The 20,032-nt window shown below is 43.7% G+C and overlaps 1 protein-coding gene, 1 long non-coding RNA gene and 1 pseudogene across 3 annotated transcripts; all 3 read right to left on the bottom strand.

The window, feature by feature from the left end:
- Window positions 1-213: 213 nt before the first annotated feature.
- Window positions 214-11,442, bottom strand: LOC143138609 (dihydropyrimidinase-related protein 2-like). 2 transcript variants are annotated; one of them, XM_076299043.1, is made up of 14 exons: window positions 11,092-11,442; window positions 8,251-8,339; window positions 7,663-7,847; window positions 6,281-6,445; window positions 5,537-5,598; window positions 5,131-5,211; window positions 4,884-4,952; window positions 4,548-4,668; window positions 3,923-4,079; window positions 3,539-3,680; window positions 3,100-3,270; window positions 2,648-2,827; window positions 2,054-2,225; window positions 214-1,430 (listed from the first exon to the last, which is right to left on the bottom strand). In XM_076299043.1, exons 1-14 carry the CDS (start codon window positions 11,440-11,442, stop codon window positions 1,339-1,341), a joined length of 2,037 nt encoding a protein of 678 aa, XP_076155158.1. In that variant the 3' UTR covers window positions 214-1,338. The 2 variants fall into 2 exon arrangements, with proteins under 2 accessions (XP_076155158.1, XP_076155159.1); XM_076299044.1 differs by lacking the exon at window positions 11,092-11,442 and adding an exon at window positions 10,218-10,256.
- A 1,283-nt stretch (window positions 11,443-12,725) lies between these two features.
- Window positions 12,726-16,387, bottom strand: LOC143138610 (uncharacterized). The gene is made up of 3 exons (XR_012990264.1): window positions 16,254-16,387; window positions 15,662-15,734; window positions 12,726-13,185 (listed from the first exon to the last, which is right to left on the bottom strand). It is a non-coding gene; the product is annotated as an uncharacterized LOC143138610 (long non-coding RNA).
- Window positions 16,388-16,501: 114 nt separating this feature from the next.
- LOC143138165 (janus kinase and microtubule-interacting protein 3-like) overlaps window positions 16,502-20,032 on the bottom strand; it is a 31,834-nt pseudogene continuing 28,303 nt past the window's right edge.

Raw genomic sequence — 20,032 nt, forward strand, 5'->3', positions numbered from 1 at the left:
GCCGTAGTCCAACTCTGACCTAAGAGAAACCTTGTGACAGAAGAGTCCCTGAAGTATACTTCTGTCTTTCTACAGGTCATACTGTATATTACAAAAGGAACTTTCTTCCTTGTGTCTCCAGACTCCCTCATGTGAGCTCATTGCGGTGATATGGAGGCCTACATGATTTGGCATCAGCTGATATCACATGACAGACAGCAGTTTCTCGACATATTTTATTGAAGACATGCCTACCATGCACAATAAAGAACATACGATATATTTACACACTGGCGACACAAAAAAGGTACAAAAAAGGATCTTTTGAGAGGTTCTCATTAAAATGAAAGTTGTTGACAATCACATACAACCTTTCAAATGGCATAGTTGAGGCAGAACAGGTCAAGGTAACATTGTTCAAGTACTTGGGTTACAAAATGTCCGTTGTTTTAAATCAGGCCTTGTAAAAATACAAACAGGAGGTTTACAAAGACAAAACACTGCATGAAATAACTACAAATTAGAGTCAGGATTAAAAAGTGACTATTTGTTGTTTTGTTTTGTTTTGTTTTTCCAGTCCCGTATTACTAGAAATTTTCTTAGAGCACCATATGATTATCTTTTAAAAAACATGAGGTGTCCATCTTACGCATGAGAAATGATGATGTTTATCCAATCACAACAGAATCTTACAGGCATCCCTATGTTTGCAACATTTCAAACGACTGAAATCATCGAAGCAAAACTACAAGACTACAGCCATTGATCTACATCCATTTTTTTCCGACCTTTGCTAAGTTTCTACCATTTTGTTAAATACGTAGACAAATCTGACTATAACTGTTATTGAGATTAATTCTGGCAGCTTGTATGGTTTCCTTTTCCAAATGTGTCCACGATGCAGACGCACGTTTACGGACCGGCCTGGTGGAGAATGACTAGGGGGACAGAAGCACTCACACTGCACTAGAATGAGTCCAGAGGAAAATGGCAGACTATGATATCTGACTACTGATGGAGAGAATGAAACCAAAGATCTATGCTACAGCTGACTGACTGGTCACCAGAATAAGGTGCATGCTATTCTATTATTGTTTACACTGAGGAACCAAAGAACTGGGACTCAGTGGTGGGAGAAAGCAGAGGCTATTCACAGACTAACTATGGGCTACATGAATGGGGATTCGCATGGGTAAGCTACAGTTAACTCTGCCAGTTGGTGTGCACTGTCTTACATGAGATACCACTATGGTTGATATGGTTATGAATTATTGTAAAATTGCATGAAAGTGTTGCTTCTGGGATATTGAGGTTGATGGAGTTGCTACACTTTGCATGTGGTCACTGTGGTCGTAGGACTCACGACAGGGAAGTGATGTTGGATCGGCCACCAGGCGGCGCTACGATCCTCTGTGCTGTGCGCCTTGGAATGTGATCATCCATCTGATTTCCTTTTGACAGAGAGAGAGAGAGAAAGAGAGAGAGAGAGAGAGACAAGAGACAAGGGACTTAATCAATGATAAAGTAATTTCTCCAAGTACAGGAAAACTTGAGGAACACTCAACATTTCAACATAAATGGAGACAAAAAACCCAGACAGTCCAGACTGTTGAGTGCATAGTTTGGATGCTGCGGTATCGATCCACTTCTTAACAGGCTGTAGACTAGCTAGCTAAAAGAACTTAGCTTTTGCCATTGCCATACGACTAAAATGTCTTTTGTGATAAATACATGACTGTGACTGAAACTAAGAGGCATCTCAGAGATCTAGTGAGTTTGCTTTGATGCTCAGCCATTGTAACTGAAGGCCGTACAGTTCTCTGTAATATAAACGGAATGCCTGACATGGCAAGAGTGTCCAATTATGTGGCACAGGAGGAGGGAGAGAGGACAAGTGGGCAAAGGCTAAACAACAAATTATATGAAGTCCAAATAATGAGGCCACTTTGTGGGGAAAGAGAAAACATTTCCAGGCATCTAATTACAGGAGTTTAGCCCTTTATTTCTCTCACTTATAATCTCCAGAGAAAGTCAAAGATCTGCGCAGAGAGAGAGGGAAAAAGAGGTCACTCACCAGATAAGGTGAATCCTGATTGGTGGAGGTTTCTGCCTGCTGCCATCACTGTCTTCCCTGGACACTGAGGCCCTCTGGTGGTGGGAGTGGACGGTACAGACTTTGTGACACTGATGACATCATGGACCGGTCCGTCATAGTTTCCTCGTGGAACTCCACGTGCGTCGGCCATCTGAAAGACAGTTCAGTTCTCACACTCATCCCACTCTCTTGTTTCTGTCTCCCATGTTAGCTCCGTACATTAAGACTTTCTCAACAAATGCTTAAATAAAAACAACAAGTATTATCAAACAAGATACAATAAAATGCTCAGTTTTAGTTGTATCCTTTCGTTGGTTATCTTTCCTGAAAAAGTGTTATTGAGTTGATGTCCCAAGTAAATCTTTAATACTGTTTTGTTCAACAGTCCAACATTGTCCAAGTCATGAGCAACACTCAGTTCTCAGACTTCCTGAGCTAAAAATAGCCATGTGAAAACATTCAGTTCTCTCCCCTACTTTGAGCTGTGGTTGAGCAATAGAGTCAGTGTCATGCCTGGCAGCCGTGTCTGCTAGTGTTTACTGTGTCGCAAGAGTGACCGTCTGGCTATCTTACCCTGCTGCGGGCCTTGATCCGCTTGTAGACGAAGTCTGGGAAGGCCTTCCTGGGGACGAAGCGGCCGGAGCCCTCTGTCACATTGAGCTGGCCGCCCTCCAGGACAATCCTGCCCTGGCTGATGACCACAACGGGGTAGCCGCGACACTCCATGCCCTCAAAGATGTTCAGCTCGACCGTCTGCAGCAGTCATACACACACACACACACACACACACACACACACACACACACACACACACACACAAATGTAGACTTTACCCAGAGGCCTTTGCAAACCGGAGCTCTAGTTAAGGATGAAAGTGAGCAGTCCAAAGGTTCCCAAAGAGAGAATAGCAGGCATATGCATGTGTGTATGTGTGTACAGTATGTGTGTGTGTGTGTGTGTGTGTGCATGTGTGTATGTGTGTGTGTGCGTGTGTGTGCGTGAATAGCTGTGCAATTTCAACTCACCAGGTTATGTGTGGTTGCAGAAAATGTCTTGGTCTCCTTGGTGTTCCAGATGACCAGGTCAGCATCGGAGCCCACAGCAATTCGGCCTTTGCGAGGGTAGATGTTGAAGAGCTTTGCAGCATTGGTGCTGGTCACAGCCACAAACTCATTCTCGTCCATTTTACCGGTGGCCTTTAAAGAACAGAAGCACCCTCTGAAGGTCTAGTAACAGGCTGAGCACCAAGAGATTAAATTATGTTTTAAAGAGGATTTCAGAGCTTAGCAGCTATCACTAAACAGCATTTACACTGAATACTGCACAATACACTGAATACTTGAAGAATTTCAGAGGTCAGTTATGTAAATTATGATACATATCTAGAAGTCAGATGAAAACAATAAGCAGTTAGAAACCATCAAGCACGTCACACATCTGATACTCTCTATAATGTGTGCTTACTACTGCCTTGTCCCAAATGATTGACATGCGCTCCTCGATGCCATTTGTCCCCTCTGGGATGAGGGTGAAGTTGTCCTTTCCGACAGCCTTCTGCGCTGTGGAGAAGGTGCTGTGGGCACTGCCAGTCACTTGAAGGTCTCCACTACCGGACACAAACATCAAGGCTGAGTTAGGGAAACCAGAGGCTATCTGTTCATCTATCTGTTTTTCTCAACAGCTTGCTATGCTGAATCAACAACACCCCTGGACATCAGTTCAGCATCTCGTCTCTCATTCCATGACTCATCTGCATAAGTGCAACTGTACAAGAGCTCGAGGAGCAAGAGCAAGAGGCTGATTGATGTATGAAGAGTGGTTTAGCAAATGCTCTCTCCAGGCTCTCACCAGGCCAGCAGGGAGTTGAGGTAGTCGGGGGTGCTGGGGTCTTGGCTGAGGGGTGGGGACATGACGAAGGCAGCCGCTTTGGCCCAGTTCTTACTCCAGTAATGGGAACCATCCATGCCCAGGCTGGCAGTGATTGGCTCTCCATACACAACCATGCCTGAGGTCCAAGTGGATGGAGAAGGAAAGAAAATGTCAAATGGGTGGAGAGAGTAAGGAGACGTCAACTGGGTGGGGAGAGCTATAAAACTGTCATCTCTGAAAATGTTATACAACATAAGTCATATACGTACACGTATAATGCACTCTGTGAACCCAGTAAAGGGAATTACATTAAGCTTCATTATATGGTACATGTATGTGACCACTAATGACTCCCCTGGGCAATATGAATATGTGCTAATGAAATAATAACATAAATGTGAGAAGTACTACATGGATGGAAGTAAGGCTTTGGAATCAACACAACAAGACGCTAACAAGCAAAATGTGCCTTTTTAAAAGCTCATTACAGCTGTCAAAATGACTTGGTGTTCAGAGCTCTAAAAGAAAGACTCCTTTCTGGTCCTTCATGATGTCATGGTGTGAGTGGAAAAGTACAGTGCAGCATACAGTAAGTGGGCCTTACCCTTCTTCCTGGCCTTGGCGATGACATCGGCAGCTTGCCTGCTCATTACTTTGGTGATATAAAGAGGGCAGTTGGCCTGTTTAGCAATAGTGATGGCACGATACACAGCCTCTGTCTCCACCTGGTGGATATAGACTCTTGTTAGATGACTCATAAGATGTCTTTGTGTTGTATGACTTCAAATGGTCAAAGCATGCATGTGTCAAATAATACATATTTGTTGGACAATAACTACACAATACAGAATAAATCTGAGAAAAGAAAAATGGGTTAAGGCAGTGCATAGAGAAAAAGGTTTGTGTGAAGATGAAAGCTACTAAAGGAAATGGTGACTACCTCCTCAGGATGACTCAGCACATGTCCTTCAGGACCAGTAATACCCAGCTCTAGAATCCTCTTTTGCTCCTAAACATAGAAAACACACACACACACACACACACACACACACACACACACACACACACACACACACAGAAAGGGAGCAAATTGAAATGGCATGATTTTAGGTTCATGATTGTAGGATTAACCAAAACCTGTAATCTTGCATGCTGAAAACATCACCACAGTTTATAGAGCAGCTCACCTCCTCTACGATGTCACCATTTTCTGCATGCACTTGGGCAATGGCCCCCATGTCTCTCAGAACCCCAAACACTTCATAGATCTGCAGAGAGAGAAAACAGAATGCTGCTTATTACAGCTCACAGTGTTGATCTCTGGATGCAAGGCAACCATTCCTCCTCAATTACAGGGTCCTTACAAGGCTAAGCAGCACTTCTCCAAATTACAGGCGACGAGTCAGCTTTGGTGAAGACATTACACAATCGACAACGACAACAAGCAATTTGTATGCATCACAGGTGCTAAACATACAGTTGAAACTCAGCCACACACATCCTAGTATCAAGCTGAAGCTAAATCCTTTAATATGTTAGTCGCTTAATTCAGTGTAATGGTATGACATAATGCACAATGTCAGCGCAGCTTACCTGGCTATCTGAGCTCTGGTACTTGTCCTTATATGCCATGAACACGAGGAATGAGTTGACTCCTGCATAAGACAGCCAATGTGTAGCATGTTAGAATAAAATATGGTGTTGCCACTTTGTTGGGGTCAGATTTGAATGCCACTTAAGTGATTCACACATGGCATGTAATTTTCCTGTAAGCGTATGTGTGTGTGTGTGTGTGTGTGAGTGTGTGTGTGTGTGTGTGTGTGTGTGTGTGTGTGAACTAGAACTATCTAGATGAGTAGTTGTAAACAAAGAACACCAAAATGATGATTACCATTCCACCACCCAGGACTACAAACACACAAAGCACACAAACTACTTTGGCAGCTCAAGTCAGTGTTCCATAAACATTGTTCTGTTCAGTGTTTGTCATTTTTCATTTTTCCAGGCGAGACACCTTTAAATAATCACTAACAAATCAACGCTGCTTTGGAAAACTGATCTAAAATCTCATTTTGTCAACACACTGTCATCGTGTTAGTGCTGTAATGTTGAGAAATACTGAGACACAGAGGTGCATATGCACAACTAAACATAACCACATCACATTAATAACAGCAGCATAACAGCAGCATTGGCTCCATGCAGTCCATTTCAGGGGGGGACTTCATTATATAACTTTCTCTCTGCCTATCTTTTCTACCATGAACTCATCACTGTGACACTTCCTAGGACAGCATGCCCTGAGAGACGGATGTGTGGGTGGATGTTTTGGGGCACCTTTGTCCTTGACCAGAGCCTCCACTTCCTCCGCCAGGCCCTCGTGCCAGCGGGTGATGTCCATGTGCAGCGAGTAGTCGCAGCAGCTCCTCCTGTCAGCGATGTCCCTCCACTGGTCATACGCCGCCAACAGGCTGGAGCCTGGCTCTGGCAGAACATGGTCGACTGCAGGAGGAGACGAGGGGAGAGGAGGGGAGAGGAGGGGAGGGGAGGGGAGGAGGAGGAGGAGGTGGGGGGTGGAGGGTTGAAGAGGGGGACACACAACACAGCAAGCTTTGAATTTTGGTGTCACCTCAAATGCCTTTAAACACTGTGGAGAGGACAGCTCCTGGAGTTTGGTAAAGCAAAACAAGCCCTTAGACAGCAGTCGCTAAATTAGCATGACATCTAATTTTCTAACTGGTGCTTTTACTTCCTCCCTGGGCATACGGTTATAAATGGAGCACAAGCGCGCTATTGTACCAACCCTTTGAAAAAACACACAGAAAGATTGTGGTACTTCCTTGGAAAAAGTGTCTCTACACACTACAGTGTGACCCACTTAACCAGTGGATGTTGCTATATTAAGACGTTCAATGCATCAAATAATGTTTTATAACATCAAGATGAATCATTTATCTATCATTCAGTTAAGCAAAGTCAGCATAGACACTGTGGAGCTACTCTCTCCTCCACCTGATATATTTATTTGCCCTTGAAATCTCTTACAACTAGTATTAATGGTACTGGGATGCTAGGTTTCCACTAATGAGTTTGTCCTTCTGCGTTTCCCTTTTCCCCTGAAGCTCTCTGGCTTTCAGTTGTGTGTAAATCTGAAAACACCATCATGGATCAAATGGAGTAAGTGAACCCATGAACCAACTCATTAAAAGCATCTGTGCTACTGCAGCTGAAAAGGTTATTTTCAGAGAAAACAGCAAAAGCCCCCACACTCTCCCCCAAATTGAGCCGCAGACTGACCCCCCTGCTGACAGCGCGAGTGCTGGGGCTGCTTGCTGGAAGAGAGCGAGTGAGCGCGCGCGTGTGTGCAGGGCCGTATGTCTGAGAGGAGAGAGTGTGTGTGACAGCACGGCGGCGTGACCTTGTTTCAACTGACGTGACTGCAGCAGACAGCCACTCCTGAAGCCCCATGTTGCCGCTTCACCAACTCTCTGCCTGGCACGGGGAGGACAAATGACATCCACCCCCCCCCCCCTAGCCGCCATCCACATCCCTCGCTTGCTCTCCTCTTCCCTCTCATCCTCTTTTCTGTCCTCCATTCCACCCACATCCTCCTCCCTTTCAGCCTCTCATCCTCTTTCATGAAACCCACCCCCACCTCCCCACATCCCTCGTATCCTCTGGTCAGCACAGCGGGGGCTGGACTGGTAAAGTGGACGTACTGATCATGGTGGTGCCCCCGGCCAGCGCAGCGCGAGTGCCATGGTAGAAGTCATCGGCGGGGTTCATGCCCAGGTGAGCGGCCTGCAGACTGGTGTTCACATCGATGCCACCTGGGATGACGATGTGACCGTAGGCATCCACAGTCTTCACCCCACTGGGCACAATGAGGTTCTCCCCAATTTGCCTGTGAAGAGGAGACGCAGGGGCAGTGGAGATGGATTAGAAGATGCATACCAGTGACAGCGGTGGCTTGACCCTCAGACTATCACAAACAACCATTTGCAGAATCTGTGTGTGAACTGAACAGTCATTGCTTGCATTGTTGACTACAAGGGTCCATTCCCCAAAATATCATATTCAGTCTCACTCTAAATCTCACTTTAAATGCAGGTAAAATTTTGTTGCCTTGTGTATGCAAATGCACTATATAAATAAACTTGAATTAAATATGCCTCTGCTATTGGATGCTGCTGAGGCCAAGGCCAAGCAGTAGTAGATGTATACCCTTAGGCTATGTTAAAACTGCAACCTGCTTCATTTTCACACTAGACATGAGCCTGTGGTCACAAGAAATAGATTTAACTTACTTGATGACCCCATCCTCAATGTAAACGTCTGCGTAGAAGGACTGGTCATCATTGACTATTTTGCCTCCTTTGATTATGAGGCGATCACTCTGAAAGACAAGTGAGCAAACAACAAATTGTAAAAAAAGACCTATAGTGCATCTAAAACTTTGGAGAGCCCAACAAGGACTATCTTGTTTAAAGGGTTTTAATAAGAATCAACTAGAGAAATCGTACACAATAGGAACTACTAAGGTATGCAAATCCTCATGAATATGCTGATGGGCTGAGCAGAAGTGGTTTGCTAAGCAATAGCCAACAAAGAACAAACCTTTACTACCAGTAGGTCTAAGCAGAATAGGCCTGATGCTGGCTTTTCATAACCAGTACAGATAGCAGCTACTTTAGAGGGTGAATATTTTGTCAGTTTAATTTATATTTTAGCTGTACGCTCGTTTTAGTTTTGACTTTGAGTAGATAACGCCGGCACACAGTCTACTATAGGTCATGTCCCCATGCTGTCTGTTTCGCTATTTGATGACATATAGATGACTCGCGGGTAGTAGCTCAGCCGTGGCTGATGATTTCCCCGCATCAGCAGCAACACCCACATATCCACCCTAAGCGCCACCCGTTTCCACTTTCTATCCTCTGGCACAGAGCCATGCTGGCTGCCGAGGGGGTCGTTTAATCGGTGAGCCATGAAGAAATGATACTGCACTTCTGAAATGCTGCGTGTACGACGATCTAAATAAAGTTAACAAACATAAAACACTTAAACCATCAAACATGTGGGTGGCGAGGTTTAGCGAATGGAGGCTAGGATTCTACTATGTTCAAAATAATCTTGAGACTATAGTTACAGTCAGGCATTTAGATTAAACGCTACATACAGCATAACATGTCATGTAGTGTAATCTAAAGTGACATATTCACAGCAAGCTGAGACACCACGGGTGTTGTAAACACGCCCCGTCAGAAACTCAGATAGAGCGAACAGGCGATGGAGGCATGATGGGACATCATTATAGAACACACTCAAGGGGTTTAAAATAATCTCAGCCAATGCATTTTTATAGTAGGCTACAATGCCTACTTCAAATAGGCTACCTTAAAAATGTTTTGCTTAGACTGTACTCATGTCAAGAGGACAAAGACATTTGAATCCCCTTTTCAGAACAGAAATGTGGGTCATCTCGGTACAGTAGCAGGCAGGCCACTGTGCTAAATTGTGTGGAAAGGAATCGGATTCCTCTTGTCCGTGTTAATACGCTGCCTTCCCTGAATTAGCGCACTACAGTGGTCGGCACGGATGACTACGGAGTAACGACGGGGAAACCTCACTACACTGCTTGAGTAGGGTAGGGATGCCAGACGAAACGTCTGGCTTGAAATATCTTAACGGTTGAATGGTTACCTATAGTAGCCTAGGCTATCGGGGGCTAGTCTCTGCAGCCGTGCTTCGCTTGAGATTTCTCCTTTGTCACAGGCTATTCACCACTGGCGTTAAAGCCATGGTGGCACTGCGAGAAAACAGGGAGCGGTCTGAAGATTTTGCCATAACAGAGACCACAATGATATAACATGAAGTAGGTTAGCCTATAAAATGAAGTAGCTTATCCCTGAAATGTTTGTGATTAAACAATGGCCACTGTTAAGATTGCAACCGTGGGTGCTTTGTAAAGCTGCAGCCTGCTTTCAAACACGAATAAAAATGAATAGTCTATGCTATGCAAACTAAATGTCAGTCTAATATTAGTGTACTGGACCAAGCTCATCATCGTTGAGATACATTCTGTGTTTCTGTACCATAACATAGGTTATGTCTATTCCTCGAATCACGGCAGGCTGTTGCGCGATGTAGGATGTCTCAAAAATCAATAAAATTAGGATAAAAACGTATTTCCGCGAGTGCATTACGGTTTATCGCCGATGTTGCATTGAATTTATTAACTACAACACTTTTTGCGGCGACAATGGCTGCTTACCGTTAAACGAGGGATGTTCTTCTTGCCTTGGAAGGACATGCCGGCCGGTTCGGGAGGAGCTTTGATTGCCGAGTTAGGAAGACACGCGAGAATCAAATGTAAAATCAGGGCGGCTCACTCACCAGAGTACTGCAGTGTATGCTATAAGCAATGCGGAATATGAGTGTGATTAAGGGATCGTTGGGTATCGGAAAGAAGATGTTTGATATTATTGCGTTACAATCAAGGAGGCCACCGTAGCGCTACGGAGCCGTCTCCCTAAACAATATAGTTCCTCGCAAACCATCTGTCTGTTTAATATTCCAGACGCATCCTACAGGCTACTAGGGGAGCGACAGGCCTCTTAAGGGAGACACTTTCGGCCACGTCAGGGCCACACCAAACACACTACCAGGGCCCTTGGCAGATTCTAAACAACTCATATGAATTTAACAGTAGGCTAGGCTACAACCCTGATTAAATTTTTGGAGTTCTGTCACTGGGCATGTATGGGGGTCGTGAAATCAACAGAAAGTGTCACAAAGCGCCTGAATTTATTCTAAACAGGTGATTCATGATCTTGATTTGTACCTAAAGGCAGCACTGACTAACTTTAGAAGATAAAGTAGCCAGTTGATCACTTACATTTTGTTAATCACATTTAATTTACATTAGCCTATTTAGTTTTCCAAGCTAATGATCTTAGAAATTAATATGTAGGCCTAATTCATTTCTTTAGTGTTATCACAGGAAAACAAATTATAAAGCTCTTACAGAACCACATTTCCCAAGCCATATCGCAGAATTTAGCCATACTTGTATGTGTAACGAGAACATAATGTTAACACATTTGTATACATATTTTTCTATATAATATAACAAAAGTATGGTCTACCTCACGTCGTACGTTAAGACGTTTGGATCCGGTGGAATACACTATAGATTGACTTTGAGAGCTGGCCGCAGGTTGAGGTCGATTTTGAGTGTGACTGACGCTGGATATGTCGCTCCTGACGCTCCCTGTGTCACTGAAGGTATCAGAGAAGCAGTCCCCCCGACCTTTCGCAAGCTTTCGCGCAGTATTTGGACTGAACGATTCAAAGTTCAATGTTTTATTCTCGTATGCTCCCTCGACATTACAAAACATGCCCCCGAATTTCACTCGTGGTTTTGGACTGTCCGTCCCAAGTTTGGAAAATAGAGAACCCTCATCATCATCCTTTGGAAGAAGTCTCCTTTCTGCCATTGTGAAGAAAATATAAAAACGAATCTAAATTAGCATATAATGTCAGCTTCTTATCGACAGCCAAGCCTAGGTTGATAAATCCTTGCACCGTGTTGCCTCAAAAGTACAATGTGTGGGCTCCGCAGAAAGTGAAGACAGGATAGGAGCTGTCCAAAGGGGAGGGGTGCTGAAAGACATTCGTTCAGTGACCGCCAGTCAGGAACAGAATATCTAAAGAGGCTGAGTTATGAGTATTCACATATACATTCCCTACTCATGAAAGTGATTGTGGGTCTAGAAAAGGGGATTTTAAAAGTCCCCACTACTTATGCAGTCCTTTATTACTCTCCGGAATCCCAAATACCTAATGGGAACGAAAACAAATGGAATAGCCCAGAAAGCCTGGCAGGAACTTGTGAGAAATTCAGGTCACACATGAAACGTCACTAGAAGAATTGCAATTTGCCTGAAGCAGGATGATGTTCATGCTTCCATGAATGAACACATCATATCAGTTTCAGTAAGTCTGAGTGCACCAACAGTATTCACACACTACACTGTAGAAAGCTAAACTGTGAAATATATTACTTTATTAAACTGTGAAATCATTGTTTATTAATATCAGTTTTACACATCAAAACTGTATCTTGCTTTATAGTGCCAAAGACATAAGAGCAATTTTCCACACACTGATACTCATAAACAGCAGGGGATCTTGTATAAAATGCATATGAAGAAAGAATCAAATTGAACAAGAGAAAAGTTTCCCTTAATTGTAGACTACCTAAGTCAGATAATCATTTTGGAATGAAAAATACTTTGTCTGATAAACCTTTGTTGTTTAGTTTTTATATGTGTTATGGCTCAGTATGTCTTAAGTTGTCACATGTTAATTGCACACACACACACACACACACACACACAGGCTGGCAGATGTTGTGGGGACCGGGTAAACCGACAGCCAACAATGTTTGTAAACTTTGATGCTCTGTATAGCTTGTGCTAAGGCTATCTTTATGCTTATGGACACAAAATAATTAGTAATCTGTAATCTGAATACAAATGACATTCAGATTACAATCTATAAATGACAATATGGGTGAGCTTTGCTGGACTTGCATGTGACATCTTGAATGTGGCATCCTGTTGGAGTTTGCCACTATTGCAAACACACACACACACACACACACACTCTCACACACACACAAACAAAGGCAGTTACACACACATAGCACTTTGACATAAAGTGTCAGGTTTATTCCTTCCACAAGAAAATCTTTATAAAGAAAACCCAGTTGCTTTATTTCAATCAATGCAAAATAAATGTGGTGGACAGTTAAAACATATTCCTAATCAACATAAGGCTCCATAAAAAGAAAATCATCATTGAAATTAAGGCATTTACAGATATGTGTCTGCATAGAACAAACACAAAGACATCGCTGCAGCTCAGGCCAAAACATCACCAGCACACTGATCAAAAATGGTCACGTCTCAACTGATTACCACATCTAAATGGACTGAGACATATTTGGGGATGGCATGTCAGAAGCAATCCTCTTACAGAGTGTGCCAGCTGTGTGTTTGAGACGAGGTGGACACTGCACGGACAGGTAACGATGCCTAAGGAGGAGGGTGGACACGTCCAGTCATCAGTGAGTGACGTGAGGAGAGGTGGTGGAGAGGCTGCAGAGACCAAGTGTGGTGCTGAGAGGGTCAGAACACCTGGCAGTCGGAAGGACACCACAGCGGAGGACCTCAGCCCTGGAGCAGCACGGGAGAGACAGAGAGTTACACGTCTGAAAAGACGCGGGAAAGACCACACATGTACAGGTACCCACACACAGATACATGTGTCCACTCCAAGACCACACATCTACAGGTACCCACACACATACATGTGTCCACTCCAAGACCACACATCTACAGGTACCTACTACACAGATACATGTGTCCACTCCAAGGTGACCAGTATGTAGCAGCAGTACAGAGTCTCCAAACACTACAGTATCTACATTACAGGCTAAAACTATTTAGGGAAGTTGAGCCCTTCATTTATTTAAGACCATTCTAACAGATAAAGTCTAAGATAAAAATGTTATTTAAGGTTTTTTTCATTATTTCATGCATGCCACTGTACTACCAGTCACTGTGCTGACTAAAGTCACAAGTCAGCAAGATAAACCGCTCGAACTGCCCAAGCAGACCATAGGAGGACGTTCCACGCACAGCATTGTGTGCAGGTGCAGAGCAAGACAATCATGGGCAGCTCTCTGTTTGAGAGCCCATCTGGACTGGGACGCAGGAATCCAGGGAGCAGGGTGCTTGGGCACCATATGGCCACGACCCCCAGGGGAGAGATGATCCCAGGAGGGCAGATCACTCCAAACAAATCACACCCATCTCTGCCCAGGAGCCCCGGCAGACTGTGAACAGCTCGGCTTAAAAGGCCCGCACAAATAAGGATTTACACACCCACAAGGGTAACACATAACTCAGCATGAATAATGTACATGCCAGAAAAATGCCTTTTGGCTCTCAAAATACATACGTGATTTTAAATGTGAGACGTAAAGAAAGTATACTGTCTGCTTTCAATCAACATGTCACGTTTATGGTTTTTGCACAGAAAGATTGTTAAGGTGTCATGTTTGGCAAAGTGTGCAATCTGGAGTGAAACAATGCCAGGGCATAAAGTGTACGCATGTTGCATGTGTACACTAGCTCAGAAGGGAGTTACGAAACATATTTAGATATGCTATGAATCTGTCCCAACTCATTGACACGATGACAGAGCTATTGGTGCTGTAATTCAGCTCAAATGCTCCTTAAGGGGCTGTTTGTAGTGTGTGTCTGTAAACATGGTTTGACAGACAGAGTGGCCTGGTGAGACGCTGTAATGAGCTGCATTGATTGAAGTTTCCTTCTCTGAATGCAAAATAAATGCCCATAACTCAGTGTGTGTGTGTGTCTACATTACAGGCTAAAACTATTTGTGTGTGTGTGTGTGTGTGGCAAGGTCATGTTGCTCTGAATGACCTAGCACTTAAAATCCAAGAACACTAAAACATCACCACTGGGAATCATAATCATCCAATTCAAGCTGATTGTGAGATCTGTGTCCAATCAGGGGTCTAGTCAAGGCCAGATGTCCTGTTTGGACTTTTAAAATCATACTACTTTGTAGTTTTATAGTAACTAAAGGGATTAATGCAATTTAGCCATTTCCTCTGGGGACACAACCTTCTTTGGTATGACAGCATGTTATAATGCCATTCATCAGCATTCCAATATATCATTCCAATGTAATTAAGTGCAATGGGACACCGGTATATAAATCGTCAAAATCTTTGAAGGAAAAGCCAGCTTGAAGCAGTTTAAAATCATCATCACAATGCCATATGCCACTGAGACGTATTTAGTAAAGTACATTTTGATCAGTTAAATCAAAGTAGAAAAATGCTGATAATATATGATTGAGAGATATTCACCGATTTAAATTGCACAATTTGATTTTTAATTAATTAAACTGTTTTGGCATCATCACACTTGCTAGTGCTTAAACTCTCTTTAGACTGGAGATGCATAACTCCACAGCAGCACTGAGCCACTGAGGGAAACAAGGTTTTCTTGGGCTAGATGGGCTCTCTACAAAGCCCCAGATCTGAGCTCTGTGTTGTTTTTTGTCTCCGATTAGCAGAGGACTCTGCCTCGCTGCAGGGGCACACTGTCGGAGACGCTGGGAAGTGCTCAAGAATGCCCTTTGGTGCAGACCTATATTTCACCGAGCGGAGGCTGCCACTGACAGACATACGCTTCAGCACAGCCAGGGAAGAATTAGGGATTTCATTTGGCAACCAGCATAAAGAAAATAAATCTGATAAATAAAAATGAGATAAATGAGCAAAAGCCCAGAAGCATTAATTAGAATATGAATTAGAGTATTAGGTTCAAGGAAAAAACAAACAACTGAAAGAGAAACATACATATGCAAACAAGGGGACTAAAGACAAAGAGGGTCCTTAACAGATGGGACTAATCAATTGGCCATTATTGTTCTAAAATCACATGGGTCAGCCTCCAGCTGGGATGAGAGTACCTCTCAATGGCTGCTTAAATATACACACTTAATCTCTTTCTCCACTCTCTCTTTAGGATTGCACTCCAAGTCTGTGTTCTACATCAGACACAGTGTGGCTCACATCTCCCCTTCAGATGTTGAGGGGAGGAGAGTACTAACCTGCTGACAGGGAGAGGGAGAGTCCTGCTGTTGCGTCAGGCCTCGGGGAGATGATGCAGATGTTCCCTTCCTCCTGAAACATGTCAGTATGGCATATGATTGGTAAGAAGTTATGTCGTATGAAAATAGTATTGCTCTCCCTAATGTCATTAGAGGTTATATAGGACAGTAAAGGGTTGAATATAGGACAATCTGCAATAGATGAGTTACAGTATATCCGTGGTGGAATATCCTTCTCTGTGTCTAGAGATTTAGCACCCCCTACTGTGTGCACACTTTATGTGCTGATGATGTCAGCCTTATTACAGACTAATACAGATTCATTTCAAGATGACCGTACCTGGCTTGTAGGACAGTCAATGAACAAGGTATATCTTGTTGATTATCATAACTGTCAATTAATTAACAAATAGGTGCACATGGGTGCACTTTCCATACTAAATATTTAATAATGTAATATAATATATAATATACAGTATAATATAATTTATCATAATATAATAACATTTAGAAATAAATACAGATATACACAGCATGAATAACATGTGGATTATAGGCTACAGTATACATATGAATGTGCACATTCCCTTACCTGTTAATGTGGCAGGCATCAGAGCTCTCCCTTGTCCCCTGTTAAAGCATGCTGTGAGTTCAGTGGAATAGTCCTGTTGATGTGTCCAGAAAGGCTGTGTGATAAACACCTGTGCAGAGGAATGGCCTTCCCTGCAGCCTGGAGTATGGAACAGCCTAACAGCCTGAGGTCGGAGCTGCACCTAGACAGCAGCTCACCTGTTGAACCCCCCCCACCTGAAGCCCAACCCCTGCTCCATCTATGCACACCTTTCAGCACATCTCTCGCCACGGTCTGGCCAGCACCATGCATCTGAGGTAAACACACCTGTGCACACACACACACACTGTAGGAAAGGTCAAAGGAGCTTTTACTTCATTCCCTCCAGCCACTGAGAGAGAGAGAGAGAGAGATACAGAGTTTTTAAAAAAACTAGAGAAAGGGAAAACCAGACCAAACAAAAAAAGAGAAAAACACTGTCTTTTCAGGATTTCAGCTTCTCCTCTGAGAGATGTTTTTTTTCCATCCCTTCAAATTAGAAAACAAAGGACAGGTTCAGTTCCATGGTTTGGCTTTTAAGAGTTTTCATCTCGGTAGTTGCAATAGAAGAGCTGGTGGCAGCGAGCTCCTCGGAGATTGGCTGTGCCCGAGGTGCACTGCGCCTGTCATAGGGCCCTCATTACATCATGTAAACAGTGGGGGCAGGGTTGCCATGGTAACACCTCTCCGTTTTCTCAGGCTTCCACTGGGAAGCAGCCACCAGCACCACCTGCTTAGCAGGGAAAGAGAAAGAGGGAGTGCTTCAATTTAAGAGTCCTTAAATTCCACATGCACCAAATCCGACACGCCGGACAGACAAAGCTCTTCCCAATTAAAAAAAGGGGCCTTCTCTTTTGTCCCTTAATGAGCACCATAGTTCAGTAGCTGTAGTTCTCCGTGTAACCAGTATCATGTCCTCAGTGTCTGTTTGGGTCTTAGTCCAACAACATACAACATCATACTCCACATCAGGGTGAAGCTCTCAGCTGTGGTCCTTCCATCAGACACATCCAACAGACAAAGCTGCCTGGAGACCTGCAGATGACAGGAGAGGAACTCAGTCATAGCCCACAGACACAACATCATCAGAACAGTCAGTCATGAGTGCATTCCATGTTCCTGACCTCTTCCTTTAGAACATCTTTTAAGTATTGTTACAATATGTCATAACCTGGACGACAATCAAAGGTAGAGTTACATGAATTTCCAGACTTGGTTTATTTAGTAAGTTACCCCACATTCCCATGGACATGAATGTCCCTTGTTTAATGAAAACACTCTAGTCTCTGTGAGTGCCCCCGGCTCTGTAATAAGGCATTATAAGGGAGGAAAACAAATGAAATGACCTCCTAAAGCCTCCCGGCCAATAAGGACAATGATCTGCCTGTCAATCACGTCAGAGCCGCACTGTGAGTGCATGTGGGCCAGTGGCTCTGGGTGAACACTGCAGGGAGAGGGGTCATCTGTTTGGCTTTATCAACATGCCTGACATCTGTATGGTGGACACTACCATAAATATTTGCACATTGTTTTGGAGAGAAAGGGCAATTGTTGACATAGGAGTAAACCTAAAGAAAGAGCTGGAGGGCGCCTTCAAACCCACCTGATCTGGTTGGCCGGAGAAACTACGACCAAAGAATGAAGGCTAAAGAGAAGAACAAAAATAAAAATAAAAACTGAAGATGGAGCCAGGAAATGAAAAGAACAGGAGGTAAGGAGGAAGAGAGAAGAGAAGAGAGAGTTGTTTAAGTCAGACAGAAGTGAAGAGGGAAATCAGTTGACAAACTCTAAGAGTGCATTTACATACTCTGACACTGAAGAGAGTTACAGCCAAAAACACACAAACCATCTAAAACACAACCACTGCATGAGACAGGCTGTCATGGTTCAGCTGGTCTCTGATCTAACATGACAGGTACATGAGAGTCTTGGCAAGGTTTTTGTAAATTTCGACTAGAATTTCACCCAGCCTCAGAGACCGGCTCTGTGATGGTTGGGGTATTTGCCTGAGGAAAGCTGTCAGAATCATGTTATTCTAAAATACCAAATGGTTCCCAAAAACTGATGCATTTTCTCACAGTTAATTTTTTTTCTCGTGAAACTGTGTACATAGAACCCTCTTGCATGCACACACACACGCGCGCACACACACACACACACACACACACACACACACACACACTTTCCATCTTGAGGTCTCCTTGACGGTTGACCTTGACTTGCACACTCTTTTCACACCACTACGATTTAGCCCATGGCCGATAATCCTGGGGATTTACCTTTTCTTCTAATTCCTTTATCTGTCGTTTCTGTGCTTCTATCCACTCCTCCAGCTCCTTAATTCTCTGAAACGTTTGAAAGGCAGTTGAAGTCAGCAAAGTTCACTTGGACTGCATTTTTTCATGCAAGCTTTCATGTTACTGGATAACTTCCTTGTAACACTTCACTAAACACACAAAACATTTCCCATGATGACTGTCTGGTTACTTTTAAGGTTTTATATGTTATCTAAAGAACCTTATTTAAGGTGACTCATTCATGTGACCAAAAATAAAATTGCTATATCCCCTGAGAAGCTTTAGATCAAAGCAAATGATAAATCTAATCTGCTCTCTGTAAACAATCTTAACCTGCTCTAAATAGTTCTATTCCCTCCAGGCTGTCATTATAGTTCTAGAATAGCATCTCCAACAAGCACTAATAACATTGTTAGCTTAAGGGCCATTTATCATCCTTACTCATTCATTCTGTCAGTGTAACATGATTTTAATCCATTACAAACTGTTTTTTATTTATCTGCCTCACTGAAAGAAGAATCTATGAAGTAGCAGTATCGGTATTTTTCACTAAACTTTTATTGATGATAATCTGTTCCCTGCATGGCTACGTGTGCAGTATGTGCTTGTATCTGTGTGTAATAAACATGATTTAGACAAATAAATGGACCTCAGTAACTACACCATGCATTCTCCTGCTAATTAATGACCGTGTGTTATTTTTAAACATCCATTTTAATATTCTTAAGTGAAGATATAACCGTATATGACCGTGTGTGTGTGTGTGTGTGTGTGTGTGTGTGTGTGTGTGTGTGTACCTGCTGTGCGTGGTGCACCAGCTCCATCCTCTCTCGGAGTATCTGTGCGTCCCTCTCGCGGAGTTCGCTCAGCACCTGCCTCCTCCACTGCTCCACTGCCCGCTGCAGCGCGTCGCGCTCCTCCTCCGACAGCAGCTCCGACACCTTGGCCCCGGCCTCCTGCTGCAGCGCGTCGAACAGCATGGCCTCCAGCTCCAGGATCCGCTGTGGGGCCAGATGGCAGTCAGGTGGACCTCGCCTCACATTAGTGGTGCAAGTGGAAGTAGTGATGGACATCAAACCCAACATGCATTTGTATGTGAGTGTGTTTGTGTGTGTGTGTGTGTATGTGTGTCCGTATGTGTGTGCGTGTGTGTGTATGTGTTTGTGTGTGTGTGTGTATGTGTGTGTGTATGTGTGTGCGTGTGTGTGTGTGTGTGTGTGTGTGTGTGTGTGTATGTGTGTGTGTGTATGTGTGTGTGCGTGTGTGTGTGTGTGTGTGTGTGTGTGTGTGTGTGTGTGTGGGTGTGTGTGTGACGTGGTGTACTGACAGGATCCCAACAAATCCCACCTTATGGGCCTGGTCCACTGACTGCTTTCTGTAGTCCAGCTCGTCATCCAAATATCCTTTCTGTTTGCTGAAGAGGTCCTGTGAGGGAAACAGGAAGGAAATGGTTACATTTAGCTT

The sequence above is a fragment of the Alosa pseudoharengus genome, unplaced genomic scaffold (assembly GCF_046254945.1).
Source record: "Alosa pseudoharengus isolate Yale_2024_CS ecotype anadromous, Long Island Sound unplaced genomic scaffold, YU_APseudo_1.1 YU_APseudo_1.1_scf_21, whole genome shotgun sequence".
In the NCBI taxonomy this organism is placed as follows: domain Eukaryota; kingdom Metazoa; phylum Chordata; class Actinopteri; order Clupeiformes; family Clupeidae; genus Alosa; species Alosa pseudoharengus.

Coding starts and splice junctions, on each gene's coding strand:
- LOC143138609 (XM_076299043.1), bottom strand. CDS start 11,442: ATGGCAGAAAGGAGACTTCTTCCAAAGGATGATGATGAGGGTTCTCTA. Junction 4,953..5,130: donor ATGGTGACATCGTAGAGGAG/GTGAGCTGCTCT, acceptor TTCTATGTTTAG/GAGCAAAAGAGGATTCTAGA. Junction 4,669..4,883: donor TGCTGAGTCATCCTGAGGAG/GTAGTCACCATT, acceptor TATATCCACCAG/GTGGAGACAGAGGCTGTGTA.